Source organism: Ornithorhynchus anatinus, chromosome X1, assembly GCF_004115215.2.
Source record: "Ornithorhynchus anatinus isolate Pmale09 chromosome X1, mOrnAna1.pri.v4, whole genome shotgun sequence".
NCBI lineage: Eukaryota > Metazoa > Chordata > Mammalia > Monotremata > Ornithorhynchidae > Ornithorhynchus > Ornithorhynchus anatinus.
Genome location: NC_041749.1, coordinates 108,311,148 through 108,326,834, shown reverse-complemented (window position 1 = coordinate 108,326,834; position 15,687 = coordinate 108,311,148). Strand labels below are relative to the sequence as shown.

Here is a 15,687-nt window from a genome sequence, read left to right as displayed (position 1 = left end):
GAGCAGGAAGCGGTCATCCAGTCCCTGCCCACGTTCTGCCTACCCCGCGCAGGATCCGTCACCAGATTCGAGTCGGCCCCATGGCCTCCTGATCTTCTCAGGGCCTCTGCTCCCAGAGAGCTCCCCACCGGGCCGGTCCGTCTGCCGCTCCCGCCCTGCCACCGCTCCACTGCTCGGTGCCCCATTTAAGTTCGCTACGGCAGCTGCTAAGACACCAGTCTCAGGATCACCATCCCCAGGATGTCCTGGATCCTTACTGTGTGCCGAGCACTCTGCTGGTCACTTGGGGGGTGGGGGCACTTTCACAAACACACCCACAGAGACACACTCCGCACCCCACCCCACAGGCACGGCCTGACCATACAGACCCATTACGTGACACAGACACCCCACCGCACATCCGCCCTCCCTGTGTCAGAAACCACTCTGGGATCCACAATGGTCTAGACGGGACAATATGGTTAATTACTATCATTATTATATTAATGCCTGGCTCCCCCTTTAGACTGTTAGCTTGCTGTGGGCAGGGAACGTGTCTACCAACTCCGTTATATTGGACTCTCTTAAGTGCTTAGTCTAGTGCCCTGCACAAAGCAAGCGCTCAGTTGTCAGCTGTGTGACTTTGGGCAAGTCACTTCACTTCTCTGTGCCTCAGTTCCCTCAACTGTAAAACGGGGATGAAGACTGTGAGCCCCAGTGGGCCAACCTGATCACCTTGTATCCTCCCCAGCGCTTAGAACAGTGCTTTGCACACAGTAAGCACTTAAATGCCATCATCATTATTATTATTAAATACCACTGACTGATTGATCATCAACATTATTATTAGGCGGGGTGGCTCTGGGGCTGGATGATCGCATGCCCCGATATCTCCGTGAGGGGAAGTGATGTTTATTGGATTCCGTGCTCCTCCTGCGCTACCCTGTTTCCAACCCCGCAGGTGGGAAGAGTTATAGGCGCCTGGGGATGGGATGGGGGGGTGGCGAGAGGGAGGGGTGCGGGCATACAGCTGGGGGCAACACCCACTAAGCACCAGAGACACTGGCACTACCATTCTAGCACTGCTTTTCACGCCAGTGAGCTCAGCTGCCCGCCCCCCCCCCCCAGCCCCTCATCATGTTTCCACTGAACTGGGCAACCTCCTTCCCCAATTCTGTCTCCCCCAGGAGGAGATCTGTCCCTGATTAACTCTCCCATGACTCTGGACATTCTAACCCATCCAGTTTCTCCTCCCGCCCTCCCACTCGCCAGAACTAATATTTCTCTCTGGAATTTCTTGCCCGTACTCCAAGGTTTGTGCTCAAATGAGTCTAGTATGTTCCTAAGCACGAGGAAGCTGGACTTCTCTGTCACCGTGGCAACCAGCCCCCACTCCTCCTCTTCTCCCCCAGCTCCGATCCTCAGGGACACATAGAGAAGCTAGGAGGTCAAGGGTGCTGAGGAGGAGATTGGGCCCAGGGGCCAAGAGGAGACTTAGGTGGAAGTGTGAGTTTGGGGTGGGGGTGGGGGGGGCGCGGGCAGGGCCGGCGGAGCGATGCGGGCAGGAAGGGAAGAGTCCCTGGGTTCTGGCTCCGATTTCCAGGAGCTGCTCTAGAAGTAACAGGTGGAGGTAGACCCACACGAAGTTAAGAAGCCCTTCCCATGGAGGTCCCGGGAGAACCGTGCAAGCAGGATGGGAGGCTGCTGCCCCATTGCTTCACTAGCCAAAATAATGGCCACGAAGGGGAGCGGGGCCTCGGCCTGTGCCAGGGAGAGAGGAGTCCCAGGGCGGGTCTGAGTTCTGGTTCAGTTCAGTGACTCTGCTGCCGCTGCACCGCCCTTCTCGTGCGCCACCCCCCCATCCCCCCGAGCAGGGAGGCCCAGAGCCTCACTGCTTTGTCTCCCCGCTTGAGACGCGTGCCCCCATATGCCGCCCCGCCCCAGCCTCTGGACGTTCTGTCCCAAACGGTAGACCCACTGGGCGGCTCAATCTTGCCGTCGGTTAAGAATCTGGCTTGGAGTCGAGGCACGCAGACCTCCCGCCTCCGGGAAACCAGGGCGACAAAGGGCGACGTGTCAAGGGGAACAATTTATTCTTTTTTCCCCATCCACCCACCCCTTCTGTCACCCCCTGCCCTGCACAATGGCTCAAGTTCCCCCCACGGCGGCTCCCCACCCACAGCAGCCAAATCCGGCTGACAGAAGATGGGTGTGTCTGGGGGTGGGTGGCTAAGGGCCTTTTCTCTACCGGGGCCATGGAGGATGGCCTGGGCACAGAGCGGCATGAGCCAGAGCCCATTGGGTGTTCGAGGACTCAAGCTAACCAGGCCCGTCCCTGTCAATCTCCCCCGTTTCCACCAGGTGTGCGGCAGCCAGCTGCACCCGCTCAGAAACTCCTGGGAAGGGGAGTGTGGGGGGTGGGGAGGAGGCATTGCTGACCCTCAGCCTGGCTGAGATGGGGCCAAAACCTCGAGAGGTGAAGGGGCTCCGCCTCCTCCAGGAAGCCATCCCAGATTCCCACCACCCGCCTTTCCCCCAGGCCCCAAATGTTCCAGACCTGGCCAGACACCTCTTGTCCATCGTGATCTCTAGCTCTTTCTGTAGGCAGCTGCTTTTGTCACATTTTTCTGCAGGTTGATGAATCTCTTTCCCATCCTCAACCGTGCCTTCCCCAGGGACGGATGGGGAGAGAGGGCCCAAATGAGACACTGGTGCCTAGGGAACTCCAGGCTGGGAGGACTTACCTTCTCTCCCGCTGAAATAGCAAAAAACCATCTGGGGTCCCCCGCACCTCTCCCCCTGACAGTTTTAGGATGGGAGAAATGGAATCGGGGTTTTATTCGCAGCTCTGTGGCTACCCTCAGAAGTGGGCTTCTTGATGGGGGAACCTCCATCCTTTATCCCCAAAAGCCCTTCCCACTCTCCCACATCTTCTCAATCTCCCATGGGATTTCCTAGCTGGGGTGGGTGTTTGGGAAAACCAGCAGCAGCTGGGCAACGCACAGGTCGGGGCCGGGGAAGGGAAGAGGGAAAGGGAAGCCCACAGAGAGAGTGAGAAAGAGAGTGACCATGGCAGCGAAACAGAGAATGAGAGGCACAGATACACCAGGGAGAGACAGAGATGGACAAGGCAGAGAAAGAGACCACTGAAGAGAGAGACGAGGGACACCAAAGATACAGACACACCAAGGAGGTGGACACAGATGGTGGGGGAGGAAGAGAGAGAGACAGAAACAAAAATGGAGTGAAATTTGGGTGTGGGAATGTTAATAATAATAATAATAATGATGGTGGTATTTGTTAAGCGCTTACTATATGTCTAGCACTGTTCTAAGCGCTGGAGTAGATACAAGCTAATCAGGTTGGACACAGTCCATGTCCCACATGGGGCAATGTAAAGGCTTTAGGGGGAAAGCTGGGGAAGGAAATGGGAAGAAAAGAGGAAAGGAGAGTGGTGGAAGGTGAGGAGGAGGAGGGAGGAGAGAGGAGCACAGGCGAGTGGGACCGAGAGAGTCCGAGGGCAGATGTACAGCGGACAGATGGAGGAAAGGGAAGGGGAATCATGTGACAGAGGGGGCAGCGAACGAATGAATCAGACAGGACAGAAGGGATAAAGAGTTGTGGAACCCTGAGAGCGAGACATGAAGAGACAGAGACCCACAGAGACAAAGAGCATGTACCATTTACCTCCTTCCGACAGATTTAAAGCCCTCGGACCCTGAGGAGTGAGGAGGGATCCCCCTGGCTATTGGAGACTCTGCAGAAAGGACTCTCAGACAGCCCCCGCCCCCGGCACCGCCCCAGCTCAAAGACCCCTGGACAGCCCCAAACTCACCCCAGCCGCTCTGAACAGGAATTGGAATTCCCTTTCCCTGACTGGTGCAGCCAAGCGCACTGGGGAAGTCCCTAAGAGGAAATTGGAGGAGCAGGCGGCAGAGTAGGTTTGTCCAGAAAGCTGGACAGATGGGTCAATACACAGCTGCAGGAACTGACTGGCCATAGTCATCTAGCAGAGATGGCCTGGGAGATGGGGTGGAGGGACCTGGAGCCAAACACCCCATCTCCCATCCTCCCAGCTGTATGGTTTGGGCATTGGCTGGGGAGTGATGGGCCTAGCAGAGTACACCCCCTGCCCTCCACCCCCGCCATCCTAGACTGGCATGGCCTAGGGGGAAGAGTCAAAGGTCACAGAGAGCGAGGGGTATGGAACAGGCTGCCACATTGGGGCCAGGCATGGTGTGGTTAGTCCAGCTGCAACCAGCTCAGGGGAGCCCCTGGCCCAGGTCCCAAAGGGGGTTGGCTCCCTGAAGCCCCACCCAACCCCTGTCCCTCCTAAACCCCAGCTGGGAGGGGATTTCCAGCCATCTGTCTGTCAGCCCAACCATTCCTGTCCATCCATCCATCCACTCACCTACCCACCCACCCATCTCATCTATCCGGCCATCTACCCATCTCCCACCGGTCCACCGGACCACCAGGGTGGACAGTGGGAAGGAGCGGCTTCTGTGTGAGGACACGCCAAAAGGGTCAGGACTCTTCAGTCTGGAGAGGCAGATTACAGTTTACAGAGTCATGAAGGGGAGGGATTGGGTGAAACCAAATCCCGTGGCCACAGGGTGACGGGACACCCACTGGAGCTGGAGGGTGACAGGTTCGAAACACACCTGAGGAAACTTTTATTCACCTGGTGAGAGGGAGGGCAGAGAGAGGAAGACCATGGAGTTTGTGTAGCTGTTCAATAAATACTCTGAATGACTGAGGGTCGTGCAGCTGAATCTCTGAGGACCTTCAGGAGGGGGTTAAATAGATCTATGGATGGGAGGTGCATGTGAGCTCACTGTGGGCAGGGACTGTCACTGTTTATTGTTGTATTGTACTTTCCCACGCGCTCAGTACAATGCTCTGCACACAGTAAGCGCTTAATAAATATGACTGAATGAACGAATAGAGAAGAGAGTCGGGGGCCGGGAGGGACCACAGTCGCATGATCCCTCTGAGCGCCCTGGCGAGGCTGACAGAGACAGATTCGTCAGCTGGGTGGCTCATCATTCTGGCCTAGGGGCTGACCGGCATCCCTAAATCCCTTTGTTCATATTCAGCCACCCATCAACAGACTGAGTGTCTGCCCATTTGTCCAATTGGGGTGGGGGAGGATTCCTACTCGTCCTCCATACTGGGTGGGACACAAAGTAGTCCCATGCTGGGGACCAGCCAGGGTGCTGGAGTGCACGGTCGGGGGTCGGGGAGGTGTCCCCAAGCAGGGGAGGTGACACCCAAGAGAAACCCCTTTCCCGCTCCTCTGACTGCTTCCAAGCTCCCATCAGAAAACAACTTCCTCCGACCACAGACATCCTTGCTCATTTTCTTTTTAAAGGAAACCAAAAGCCTTTGCTTTTGTTTTCCTTCCAGAATTGCAGAAGGAGAAAAAGTAAAATGTCCCTAACCTGCCCCTCCCCCTGCTCCACCCCTGTTTGCATTAATTATGCAGAAAATGCTGAAAGGAAACCTTTTGTTTTTCCAGGAGAAGGAGAAATGACTTCCCAAGGCAGCTGAAATTTCTCCAGCAACTTCAAAGCACGATAAATTATTCAAATCTCTCTCCGGGTCTCTGTCTTTCTGTCTGTTTCCATCTCCCTATTCCCCCCTCCTCCTGGACCCGCCCCCCTGCCGGTCTCCCCATCTCTCTTCCCCGCCCACCCCCACTTTCTCTCCCCATCTCTTTAAACCACCCCCCCCCCCAACACACATACATCCCATCTCTCTCTCTCTCATCTCTCCTTCTCGCCTCCATTTTAGGCTCCTGACTCAAGCCGTCCAAATCTTTTCAGAGCTCAGATGCTGATGGAATCTTTCTCTCCCTCTCCCCGAGCTCTTCACCCCTCCCACCTGCCTGGCAGCAGGGCTTCACCCAACATATCCCACAGGGGCCATGAGAATCAGAGGGCCCGCCTGGGCTGCTAGGAGACCGGAGAGACATTTGCCTCCTCCCAAGGCCTGAGTCCCCTGCTTCCAGAGGCCCTAGAGGCTAGGGAGAGGACAGGAGAGATTCAGCCCCTGGTCTCAAGCTGTGGGGTTACGCAGCTGGCAGGGAAGGCACCTGATTTTGCCCGGATGGGGAAGCGTTACAGTGTTGAACCCTGGAGTCCGGATCCCTGGGCGTTGTTACTCCAGAGAGGGCCCAGAGGAGGAGAGAGGAGGAAACTAAATCAATCAATCAATCAAGCAGAGGTATTTACTGAACACTTACTGTGTGCAGAGCACTGGATTAGGCACTTCAGATACCACAAAACCACAAAAACTTCTGTGGCCTCTACCCCAGGATGATTCAGTCCTCTCCATCCACTAAAAAACACTCGATCACCTTGCCCCCTCCTACCTCACCTTGCTACTCCCCTACTACAACGCGCACACTTGGCTCCTCTAATGCCAACCTTCTCACTGTACCTCGATCTCATCTATCTTGCCGCCGAATCTCTCGCCCACGTCCTGCCCTGGCCTGGAATACCCTCCCTCCTCAAATCCGACAATCACTCTCCCCCGCTTCAAAGCCTTATTGAAGGCACATCTCTTCCAAGAGGCCTTCCCAGATTAAGCCCTCCTTTCCTCTTCTCCCACACTCTTCTGCATCGCCCGGACTTGTTTCCTTTATTTATCCCCATTCCTCAATCCCACAGCATTTACCTGTAATTTATTTGTGTATACTGCCATCTGTCTCCCCATCTAGACTGTGAGTTTGTTGTGGGCAGGGAATGTGTCTGTTACACTGAACTCTCCCAGGTGCTTAGTACAGCGCTCCGCCCAAAGTAAGTGCTCAATAAACACGACTGACTGACTGAGTCTTGCTGTCCACCTTCTGTCAGGGCCTGGCTCGTTTCTTTCAGTTGGTTGACTTCCCCGGCAGAGGTTGCTCCGAAAGACCAGCTTCCCTGGTGACCCACACGTTCCCCAACCACTCTCCCCGGGTTACTCACCCTCAGCCACGCAGCCAAGCAGGAGGGCGACGACCAGCCCCAAATGGCTGGCGCCGGGCGCCAGGGCCACGCTGCGGGCAGGCGACATCCTCAGGTACCGCCTCCAACCGGACCCTCGATGGACGGGTGGTTGCAGGGAGAGGAAGGGGGGAGGGGGGCAGGCCCCCCCACCCCACGCAGCCTGACTCGCTGAGCTTCACAAGGGGCAGCGTCTGTGGAGAAAAGAGGAGGGGACAGACAGGGTTACAACTAGAGCCGTCAAACCCAGCCCCTCCCCCGGATGTTAATCCTCCCTCCCCCCAGCACCCTCCCTTCCTCTCCCTTAGGGAAGGGTCAGCGGTGCAGGAGATTTGTGGTGGTGGTGGGGCGGGGGGGGGGGGGGCAGGGAGGAGGAGGCCGCCCATGGGTCTGAATAGCATCATGCATGACAGGACGTGCTGGGGTCTCTCCACTCCAAAATCAGCCCAAGGGAAGCAGGGGGATACAAGGGGTGGGGGGCGGGAGAGAAACGGGGGTGGGGGGGGAGAAAGAGAGAGAGAGCTTCTGTGGGACGAAGGAGAGGATCTTATTCCAGAGCCTGATTTCTCCCCGCCAACTTTTTATTCACCGAGTCTGCTCTAGTTCAGGCACATCATCCGCCAGTCTCTCTCTTTCTCTCTCTCTCACCTACTCCCAGACCCAAACAAACACAAGCACAAACATATACCTGAACTGACACCCTAGAGTACCTGCACAGGTACCCACATGTGCAGATACCACCATGTCCGCCCGCTGGCAGCCACGCCTCATCACACACGCGCAGGGCATGCAACAACAGCGGCCCGAGGGCACTGCAGGCCCAGGCTGAGCCGACAAGCAGGCCCTTTGGCTGGGTTTCTCTTCCCCCGACACTGAATGCCCGTTCACTGTCTCCCCATTGATTCCCTCCTCGGCCACACTGGCACCAAGAGACAGAACGGGAGAAGCCCAGGAAAACAAGGGGATCAGAAAAGACCTGATCTCAGCCCGGCCCACAAACTTCCCGAACCCCGGGTAATGGCAATGAGGGGAACTAGGTCACAGACACAGAGGGGGACAAAGGCAAAGATACAGGGAGACAAAGAGAGAGCGAAGAGACAGGATGAGGCACAGAGAAAGACCCTGCCCAAAGTACCCAGGATGGTGTTCTGTCCCCAGTAAGCTCTCAACACCAGGGACAGGGATGGGGGGTGTTGACTGGGGGGGAGGGGAGTGGTCAGTCATCAGTAGGGAGGTAAGGAGGATTCTCTCGGGGGGGCCTCCATAAATTGGGGGAGGGGGAGAAGATGTCCAGCTGGGTTTCTGAAAAGTGGCATCACCCCAGGGGTTCAGGGTAGGTCTCTACACTGAGCCACAGGGCCAACTTATTGGGTTCCACTGGCCGCCACAGGCCAAGAAATACCAATGAATGGGGTTAATACACTTTGGTCAGGGACAGTCAACTCATAATAATAACAATAATAAGAATAACAACAGTTGTGGGCAGGGATTGTCTCTGTTGCTGAATTGTACTTTCCAAGCCCTCAGTACAGTGCTCTGCACACAGTAAGCGCTCAATAAATACGATTGAACGAATGAATGAAATCGTGACGTATTTATGAAGTATCCAGCACCGTACTAGACGTTGCGGTAGATACAAGATAACGAGATCAGGCACAGTCCCTGTCTCACACGGGGCTCAAAGTCTAAAGGGGAGGGAGAACGGGTATCGGCTCCCTATTTGACAGATGAGGAAACCGAAGCCCTGAGAAGTCAAGTGATCTGCCCAACGTCCCACAGCAGGCAAGTGGCAGAGCCGGGATTAGAAGCCGGGTCCTCTGACTCCCAGGCCCGGACTTTAACCACCAGGCCAAGCAAGTTGCTCCCTGTCTAGTCGGATACAACTAGGCGCCGGGTACTCCTGGCCGAAAGACCTGGGTTAATTCATTCATTCAATAGTATTTATTGAGCGCTTACTATGTGCAGAGAACTGCACTAAGCGCTTGAAATGTACAATTCGGGAACAGATAGAGACAATCCCTGCCCAATAACAGGCTCACAGTCTAAACGACGATAACTGGAGGAACGTGTGGCATTAAGGAAGGGGTTTCTTCGGATAAATGAAACATAAGCACGTTTGAAAGAGGGAGAAGAGCCTTTGCAAAGTGAAGCGTTAAGGATAATGGCACCCAGTCCGGGTACACTCACACGCAAGCACACATGCCTAGACCCCAACTACCTGAGTGTAGCGACACAAAGGCAGACACGCTCACCCATGTGCACACCCTCCTTACACACGCACATTCACTCACCCCCATCGGCGTACACTCGGACCCCGACAGGCACCCCGCAGTGAGTGCATATACAGGCACATGTGCACCTGCACAAATACCCCTGTGTCTGCACTTACCCCACCACTGTGCAAACACACACACCCACATGCACACAGCCCCAGTCCCCACTGTGTATTGCACACACCCCACTCGGCCGCCTCCCCCGGGCCTGCCCAGGGAAGCCCCCCAAACCCTCTCCCACCAGCAGCACGGCCCCCTGCCCCCTCCCCACAGCTTCCCTGCCACAGCAGCCCGGCGGTAGCAGTGACAGGGGCAGCAGCCAGCCAGCCAGCCGGCTCGAACAGCCCCTTATCGCGCGCCCAGCTCCCGGCTGTGGATTTGCATAATTTTAATCTTTCTCACCAATGAGCATGAAAAAATTAGTTTTCCACTATTTTATCTCCCATTTGTGCTCGATAAACAGGGCAGCCAGGCGGCCGGGCTGCCTTTATTCCTACCGGGAACCGAGGGGGCGGGGGGAAGGTTGGAAATAAGAAATAGCAGCAGCTGCCCCCGGTGGCCCTCTTCTCCAATTCAGGGACCATCGGGGGAGGGGGCAGGGGGAGAGAGATAGGGGCTGGCGGGGGAAATCCACCTTCTTCGCCAGCCCCTCAAACTCAACTGCAGAAACAGAATCAGAGAGACGAGGAGACAGAGACAAAGAGAGAGATGCAGAAAAAGCTACAGATAGTTAGAGACACCCCCCTCCCCCCCCCCGCCCTGACACAGAGGCTCGAACAGACAGACAGACAGACAGAAAGACCAGCAGAATGACAGGGGGGACAGCCAGGAGGAGGGAGAGATGAGGGCTCAGGACCAGGAGAGCAGAATCTGCCGATCCCCAGGCCTTTTGGGTTCCGGCCCGGCCCCGGCCACCCCCGCCTAATGACAGGGCGCTGGGCCATCCTGGGGGCCCGCCCTCCCCTGCAGCCTAGCAAACGGGGTCATTTTCCCGACCAGAAACCGAATTACAGAGTGTACCGTGCAACCGGGAACTGAGCCCTGGGTGTGTGTGCGCCCCGCTCTCCGCGGCTCCCTCTCAGTGCCACTAAAAATACCCTGGCAGTCAGGGCCAGGGCCAACCCAGCCAGCAAGGATGGGGAGAGGGACGGAGAGAGGATGGAACTCCACGTCTGCCCAGGGGCAGGACCGAGATGGGGCTGGGCAGGGGCCAAGGCCCAGAAACCCTCTCGAGCCAGGTCGTCCAGGGCCGGCCTCCGCTCGGGGGGTGGAGGACGGAGGGGAGAAGTGGGATCGGCTAGCCGTCCGCCTCCCTCCCCTGCCGTGGCCAGAGGCTGACCCCTTCTCCGAGCCTGGGGAAGGGGGTGGGGATGGGGGGCGGGCGCCTGACCCGGGCTCTCTGGGGGCCGGGGGCAGGGGAGGGCGCACAGCTGGACTGGGCCCGGGCCAGGACTGCGGTCCATCTGGCTCCGTGTGTCCTGGCAATGGGGGACCAAGCCCTGCCGCTGCCGCCACCACATGCCAGGTTTCCGAGCCAGCGGGCAGGAGGGAGAGGCAGGCACAGGTGCCATGGTGGCCACGGCAGGGAGAACTGGAGACCCAGCCTGGTGGTGGAGGGACAGGGCCCACTGGAGTTTAGAAATGGTGTTCTACATCAGCTTCAACTTCGAGACTTTCCACGGGACAAACCCAGATTTGGGGGCCCCCATCTGCCCCGCCCCAAACGCCTCTGGCAGAGACGGCCTGCCTTCACCACGGCACCTTACCCTGCTGCGCGACCCTCGTCAGGACACACAGCCCAGGTGTCCGAAGGCCCATGGGCGATGGGGGCGGGAGGGTGGGTTCCTAACCTGACCAAGCAGTTTCCATAGCCTGAGGGTCTTGGGCACAGTGGCCAGGAAGGGGATGGGGGGGCAACTGTAGACCGTGAGCTCGTTCTCTAGACTCTAAGCTTGTTGTGGGCAGGGAATGTGTCTGTTTATTGTTATATTGTACTCTCCTAAGCACTTAGTACAGTGCTCTGCACGCAGTAAGTGTTCAACAAATACAACCGAATGAATGAAATATCAGAGGGAAAGAACCGAGACCCCAAGGGCTTAGGGACAGGATTCCCCCACCCTGTCCACTTTAGGTGCCCGGGGTCAGGATGGGAGGGAGGGTGTATGAATCCTACCCCCCGGCACCTCAAGCCTGCTCCCCCTTGCTCTCAGGAGCTCCCATTTTTTCCCATCTCCCACCCTGACCCCTGGATTTCTAGGAGGTCTTCTGGGACCTCCCGGAAGCCACCCAATCTGACTGTCGCCACAAAGTGGCTGAGTCTACTTGACCACAAATTCTGGAGAGGCAGGCAAGGGTGAGGAGGACTGACTTTCCAGCTGTTTTCTACCTATGGGAAGGCTGTGCAGTTCCCACCCCACGCCCAGTCCAACTGACACCGGACTCCTCCCCCTCCAGATGTCCACAGACAAAGGAATGGAAAGCAGAGGGGGATGGGGAGGGGGCGGGAGGAACCGGGCCCCTGGGTCCAGAGGCCATATATTGCTTTTCTCCAGTTGCGGGGAGGGGGGTGGCACTTCAGGTCGCCTTGACCCTCCCCCCCGCCCCCCACACTCAGCTAGGTCTGGAGATAAGGCAGTTGGTCACGAAATGGGGGGTGGGGTGTGTTTCTCTGACCATCAGTTGCTGACCTCCAATGCCCTTCCCCCTCCCCAAGCCACAGTTGAGAGCGCAGGGGATCCCATCCAGCTGGTAGAGTCCATAGGGGGCCGCTGTGTCTGTCTCTTTCCCAATCTCCCTCCATCCAGGCTCTTCCTACTCCCTCCGCAGGAATTTCCCTCATAAATCACCCGCGCAACCCCCCCCCACCCCCCACCCCAGTCACCACACACACAAAGAACGGAGGGGGAAGGCGGGTCATGGCCCAACCAAGCACATATTATCTGTGAGCACCGTGGGGCGGGGGCCAGAGCCCAGTCACCCCCCCCCACCCCCCCACCCCAGCACCCGAACCCAGAGGAGGAGGAGGGGGAGCCGGGGTTCAGAGAATACAGTTCCCTCCACCATCAGTGATTCGTTCCAAGGAACAGATCTGGTTGGGAGGGGTGGGGCGGGGGGGAGAGGGCTTGATGGTTGTCTCAGAGCAGAGAGTAGCCCCTGGCCCAGAAGACATCAAGCCAGTGGGAAAGAATATTCCCTTCCATGGGTCTGAGGGGCAGGGGGACTTCTACCTCTTTGGGCCTGATTTCCATGACCTCCCAAAGGGCAGTCCCCAGCCAACATCATTCATCAAAGGTACTGGGCACCCATTGTGGGCTGGGCACCGTATTGGAGGCTGGATGCCTAAAGTGAAGCAGGTTGAACATACAAGAGAAGTAAAAAGATGTGGCCCATGGTTCGCTCACTAGATTGAAGATCCTACTGTAGGAACTAAGAGGAGGAAGAGGAGGAGGAAAAGGAAGGGGAAGAGGAAGAGCAGCAGAAGGAGGATGAGAAAGAGGAGGAAGAAGACGCAGGGCCTTTACTGAGTTCAACTGGGAAGTCAGAGTTACCAAGAATTGAAAGGGCGGATGAGGGGAGGAGGCACATTGATTACTGAGTGACGAGTACCCCCTGCAAAAAACCCCCCAAAAACAAACAAAAAAACTGAAAAAAATTTGAGTTCAGCTTGGTCTCTAAAAATTCAGGGCAGCAAATTCCTGGGGAAGTTTCAGGATAGAGGAAGGGGATGGAGATGCTTTCTGGCTTTTGTGTTGGAGATGGGAGGGGGAATCCAGTACTGCTTTGCCCAACTACTGCTTTAAGACCAGCTCCACATCACTCAATATCTCCACTCCTTGGAGTTCAAACCCCTTCAGGGTCCTTTACCTGAAGAATTGGCTGGTAACAGAGAATCCCCCCCTCTAAATGGAACCGATAAGACCAAGCAGTGTAGCCCAGTGGAAAGAGTCTGGGCCTGGGAGTCAGAGGACCCGGGTTCTAATCCCAGCCCCACCGCCTATCTACTATGTGATGTTGGGCCAGTCACTTCATGACCCTGGACCTTAGTTTCCTTATCTTGGAAAATGGGGTTTCAACCCGTTCTCTCTCCACTTAGACTGTGAGCCCCGCCCCCCCCCCCCCAGGTACTGTCTCCAGCCTGATTATCTGATTACCCCAGCACTTAGTACAGTGCTTGGCACATAGTAAGTGCTGAACAAACACCTCAATTACCATTATAATTGTTATTATTCTTAAGACTAAAGGTTAAAGCAGAGAAAGGAGAGGAAGGGCACATGGAAAGTAGTCAGCCTAACACCTATACTAGCCTAAGAAATAAGAATCAATTACCAGCCCAACAGGCTGGTAGATTAAAGGTTATTTCCAAGGCTGGTGTACCCTGGCAATTGAGGATAATGAGGTCTAGCTCTGACCCTGCCAACCATATTGCACTGTCAATCAATCAACCAATCGTATTTACTGAGTGCTTACTGTACTAAGCGCTTGGGAGAGTGCAATATAACAGAGTTGGTAGACACATTCCCTTCCCACAACGAACTTACAGTCTAGAGGGGGAGACAGACATTTATATATATTACGGATACGTACATAGGTGCTGTGCGGCTGAGGAGGTGGTGAATGAAGGGAGCAAATCAGGTGCTGCATTAGCGACTACAGACTGCAAGCTCGCTGTGGGCAGGGAATGTGTGTTTATTGTTATACCATACTCTCCCAAGCGCTTAGGAAGTGTTCAATAAATACAACTGAATGAATGAATGAATGAGTGGGAGAAGAGGAAATGAGAGCTTAGTCAGGGAAGGCCTCTTGGAGAAGATGTGGCCTCAAAAAGGCTTTGAAGGTGGGGAGAGTAATTGTCTGTCAGATATGAAGAGGGAGGGCATTCTGGGCCAGAGGCAGGATGTGGGTGAGAGGTCGGCGGCAAGATAGACGAGATCGAGGTACAGGGAGTAGATTGGCACCAGAGGAGTGAAGTGTGCAGGCTGGGTTTGTAGTAGGAAAACAGTGAGGTGAGGTAGGAGGGGGCCGGTGATTAAGTACTTTAAAGCCGATGGTGAGGAGTTTCTATTTGATGTGGAGGTGGATGGGCAACCACTGTAGGAGTTGGGAAACGTGGTCTGAACATTTTCATAGAAAAATAGTCCGGGCAGCAGAGTGAATTTTGGACTGGAGTGGGGAGAGGCAAGAGGCAGAGAGGTCAGCAAGGAGACTGATACAGAAATCTTATGTCCTCTCCCAAGTGCTTAGTGCAGTGCTCTGCACACTATAAGCGCTCAATAAATACCACCGATGGGACTGAAAAAATGTTTAGTTGTCAGGACCTAACTGATTTGCCGGCGGCTGACCTTCATCTCCTAAGTTTTATGATTTGGTCTTTCTAAACTCTTTGGCTCCAGGGCTCGGTTTGTCCATGCTGGATCTGGACTCCAGGGTCAGGATGGGCGAGGGACACGATATCGAGTCTTCCTGTAGTTAGAAACTATGTGTGCCAGGTCACGGGCCTCCAGGGTGAAAGCCCACCCAGATCGTTCATACCCTCCCGCCAAAAAGAAAAGCTGAACCATGCTAATAATAATAATGATGATGGTGGTGGTATTTGCTAAGCACTCATTATGTGCCAAACCACGTACTAAGCGCTGGAGTAGATACAAAACAATCAGGTCAGCCATAGTCTCTGTCCCAAGAGGAGTTCACGGTCTAAGTAGGAGGGAGAACAGCTTTGACTCCCATTTTAAAGACGAGGAAAATGAAGCCAAGAGTCATTAAAGTGACTTGCCCAGGGTCACACAGCAGGCAAGAGGTGGAGCCAAGATTCAGGCCCAGGTCCTCTGACTCTCAGGCCCACGCGCTTTCCGCTAGACCACACTGCCTCTACCCTAACCAGGAGGGCTGGACTCGCTGCCTCGACTGCCTCTGATTCTCTGGACTGGGGGACTGCAAACCCAGAGCAGACCCTGGAAGAAGGCAGCCCGCCCGCACATCGCTGGCACCCGCTCCCCAGCACGAATCCCCCACGTGCACCTACGGGACCAGACAAGCTTGCGCTCGTGTGTGGAGAGAGGGAGGGAGGGAAGGCGGAGCAGGGGGTTGACTCACCGCTGCCACAAAAGATAAACCACAAACTCAAAACACGAAAAGGTATTCCCTGGGGGCTCAGGGCAGTGGGGGAGAAGAGCCTTCTCCAGGGCTGGCACGGAGAGGAGAGAATTGGATGCTTTTTGTATGGCGCTACAGTTACAGCACCCCAAACTTACAATAGGGATTTTCTTCTCACTCTTTCAAAGCAAATATCCCTCCCAATCTGCCTCCCACTCTGCCATTCCTCTCCCCTTTCACACCCACATACAAGCACTCAACAGGTTCCAACGCTACTCAGGGGGTGGGGGGACGCCAGCCTGCCAATGCTGTCCCCTGGAGGACTTTGGTTCCAACCCAGCTTCCCTGACTCCTCC

The 15,687-nt window shown here is 55.7% G+C and overlaps 1 protein-coding gene across 1 annotated transcript in view; it reads right to left on the bottom strand.

Moving 5' to 3' along the window:
- The window catches only part of PTPRS (protein tyrosine phosphatase receptor type S), a 48,386-nt gene that overhangs the window by 29,695 nt on the left and 3,004 nt on the right, over window positions 1-15,687 (bottom strand). The window contains exon 2 of the mRNA XM_029051124.2: window positions 6,951-7,162. Within this exon, the coding sequence (XP_028906957.1) occupies window positions 6,951-7,038 (88 nt within the window). The 5' untranslated portion in view covers window positions 7,039-7,162. The remainder of the gene's footprint in view (window positions 1-6,950; window positions 7,163-15,687) is intronic.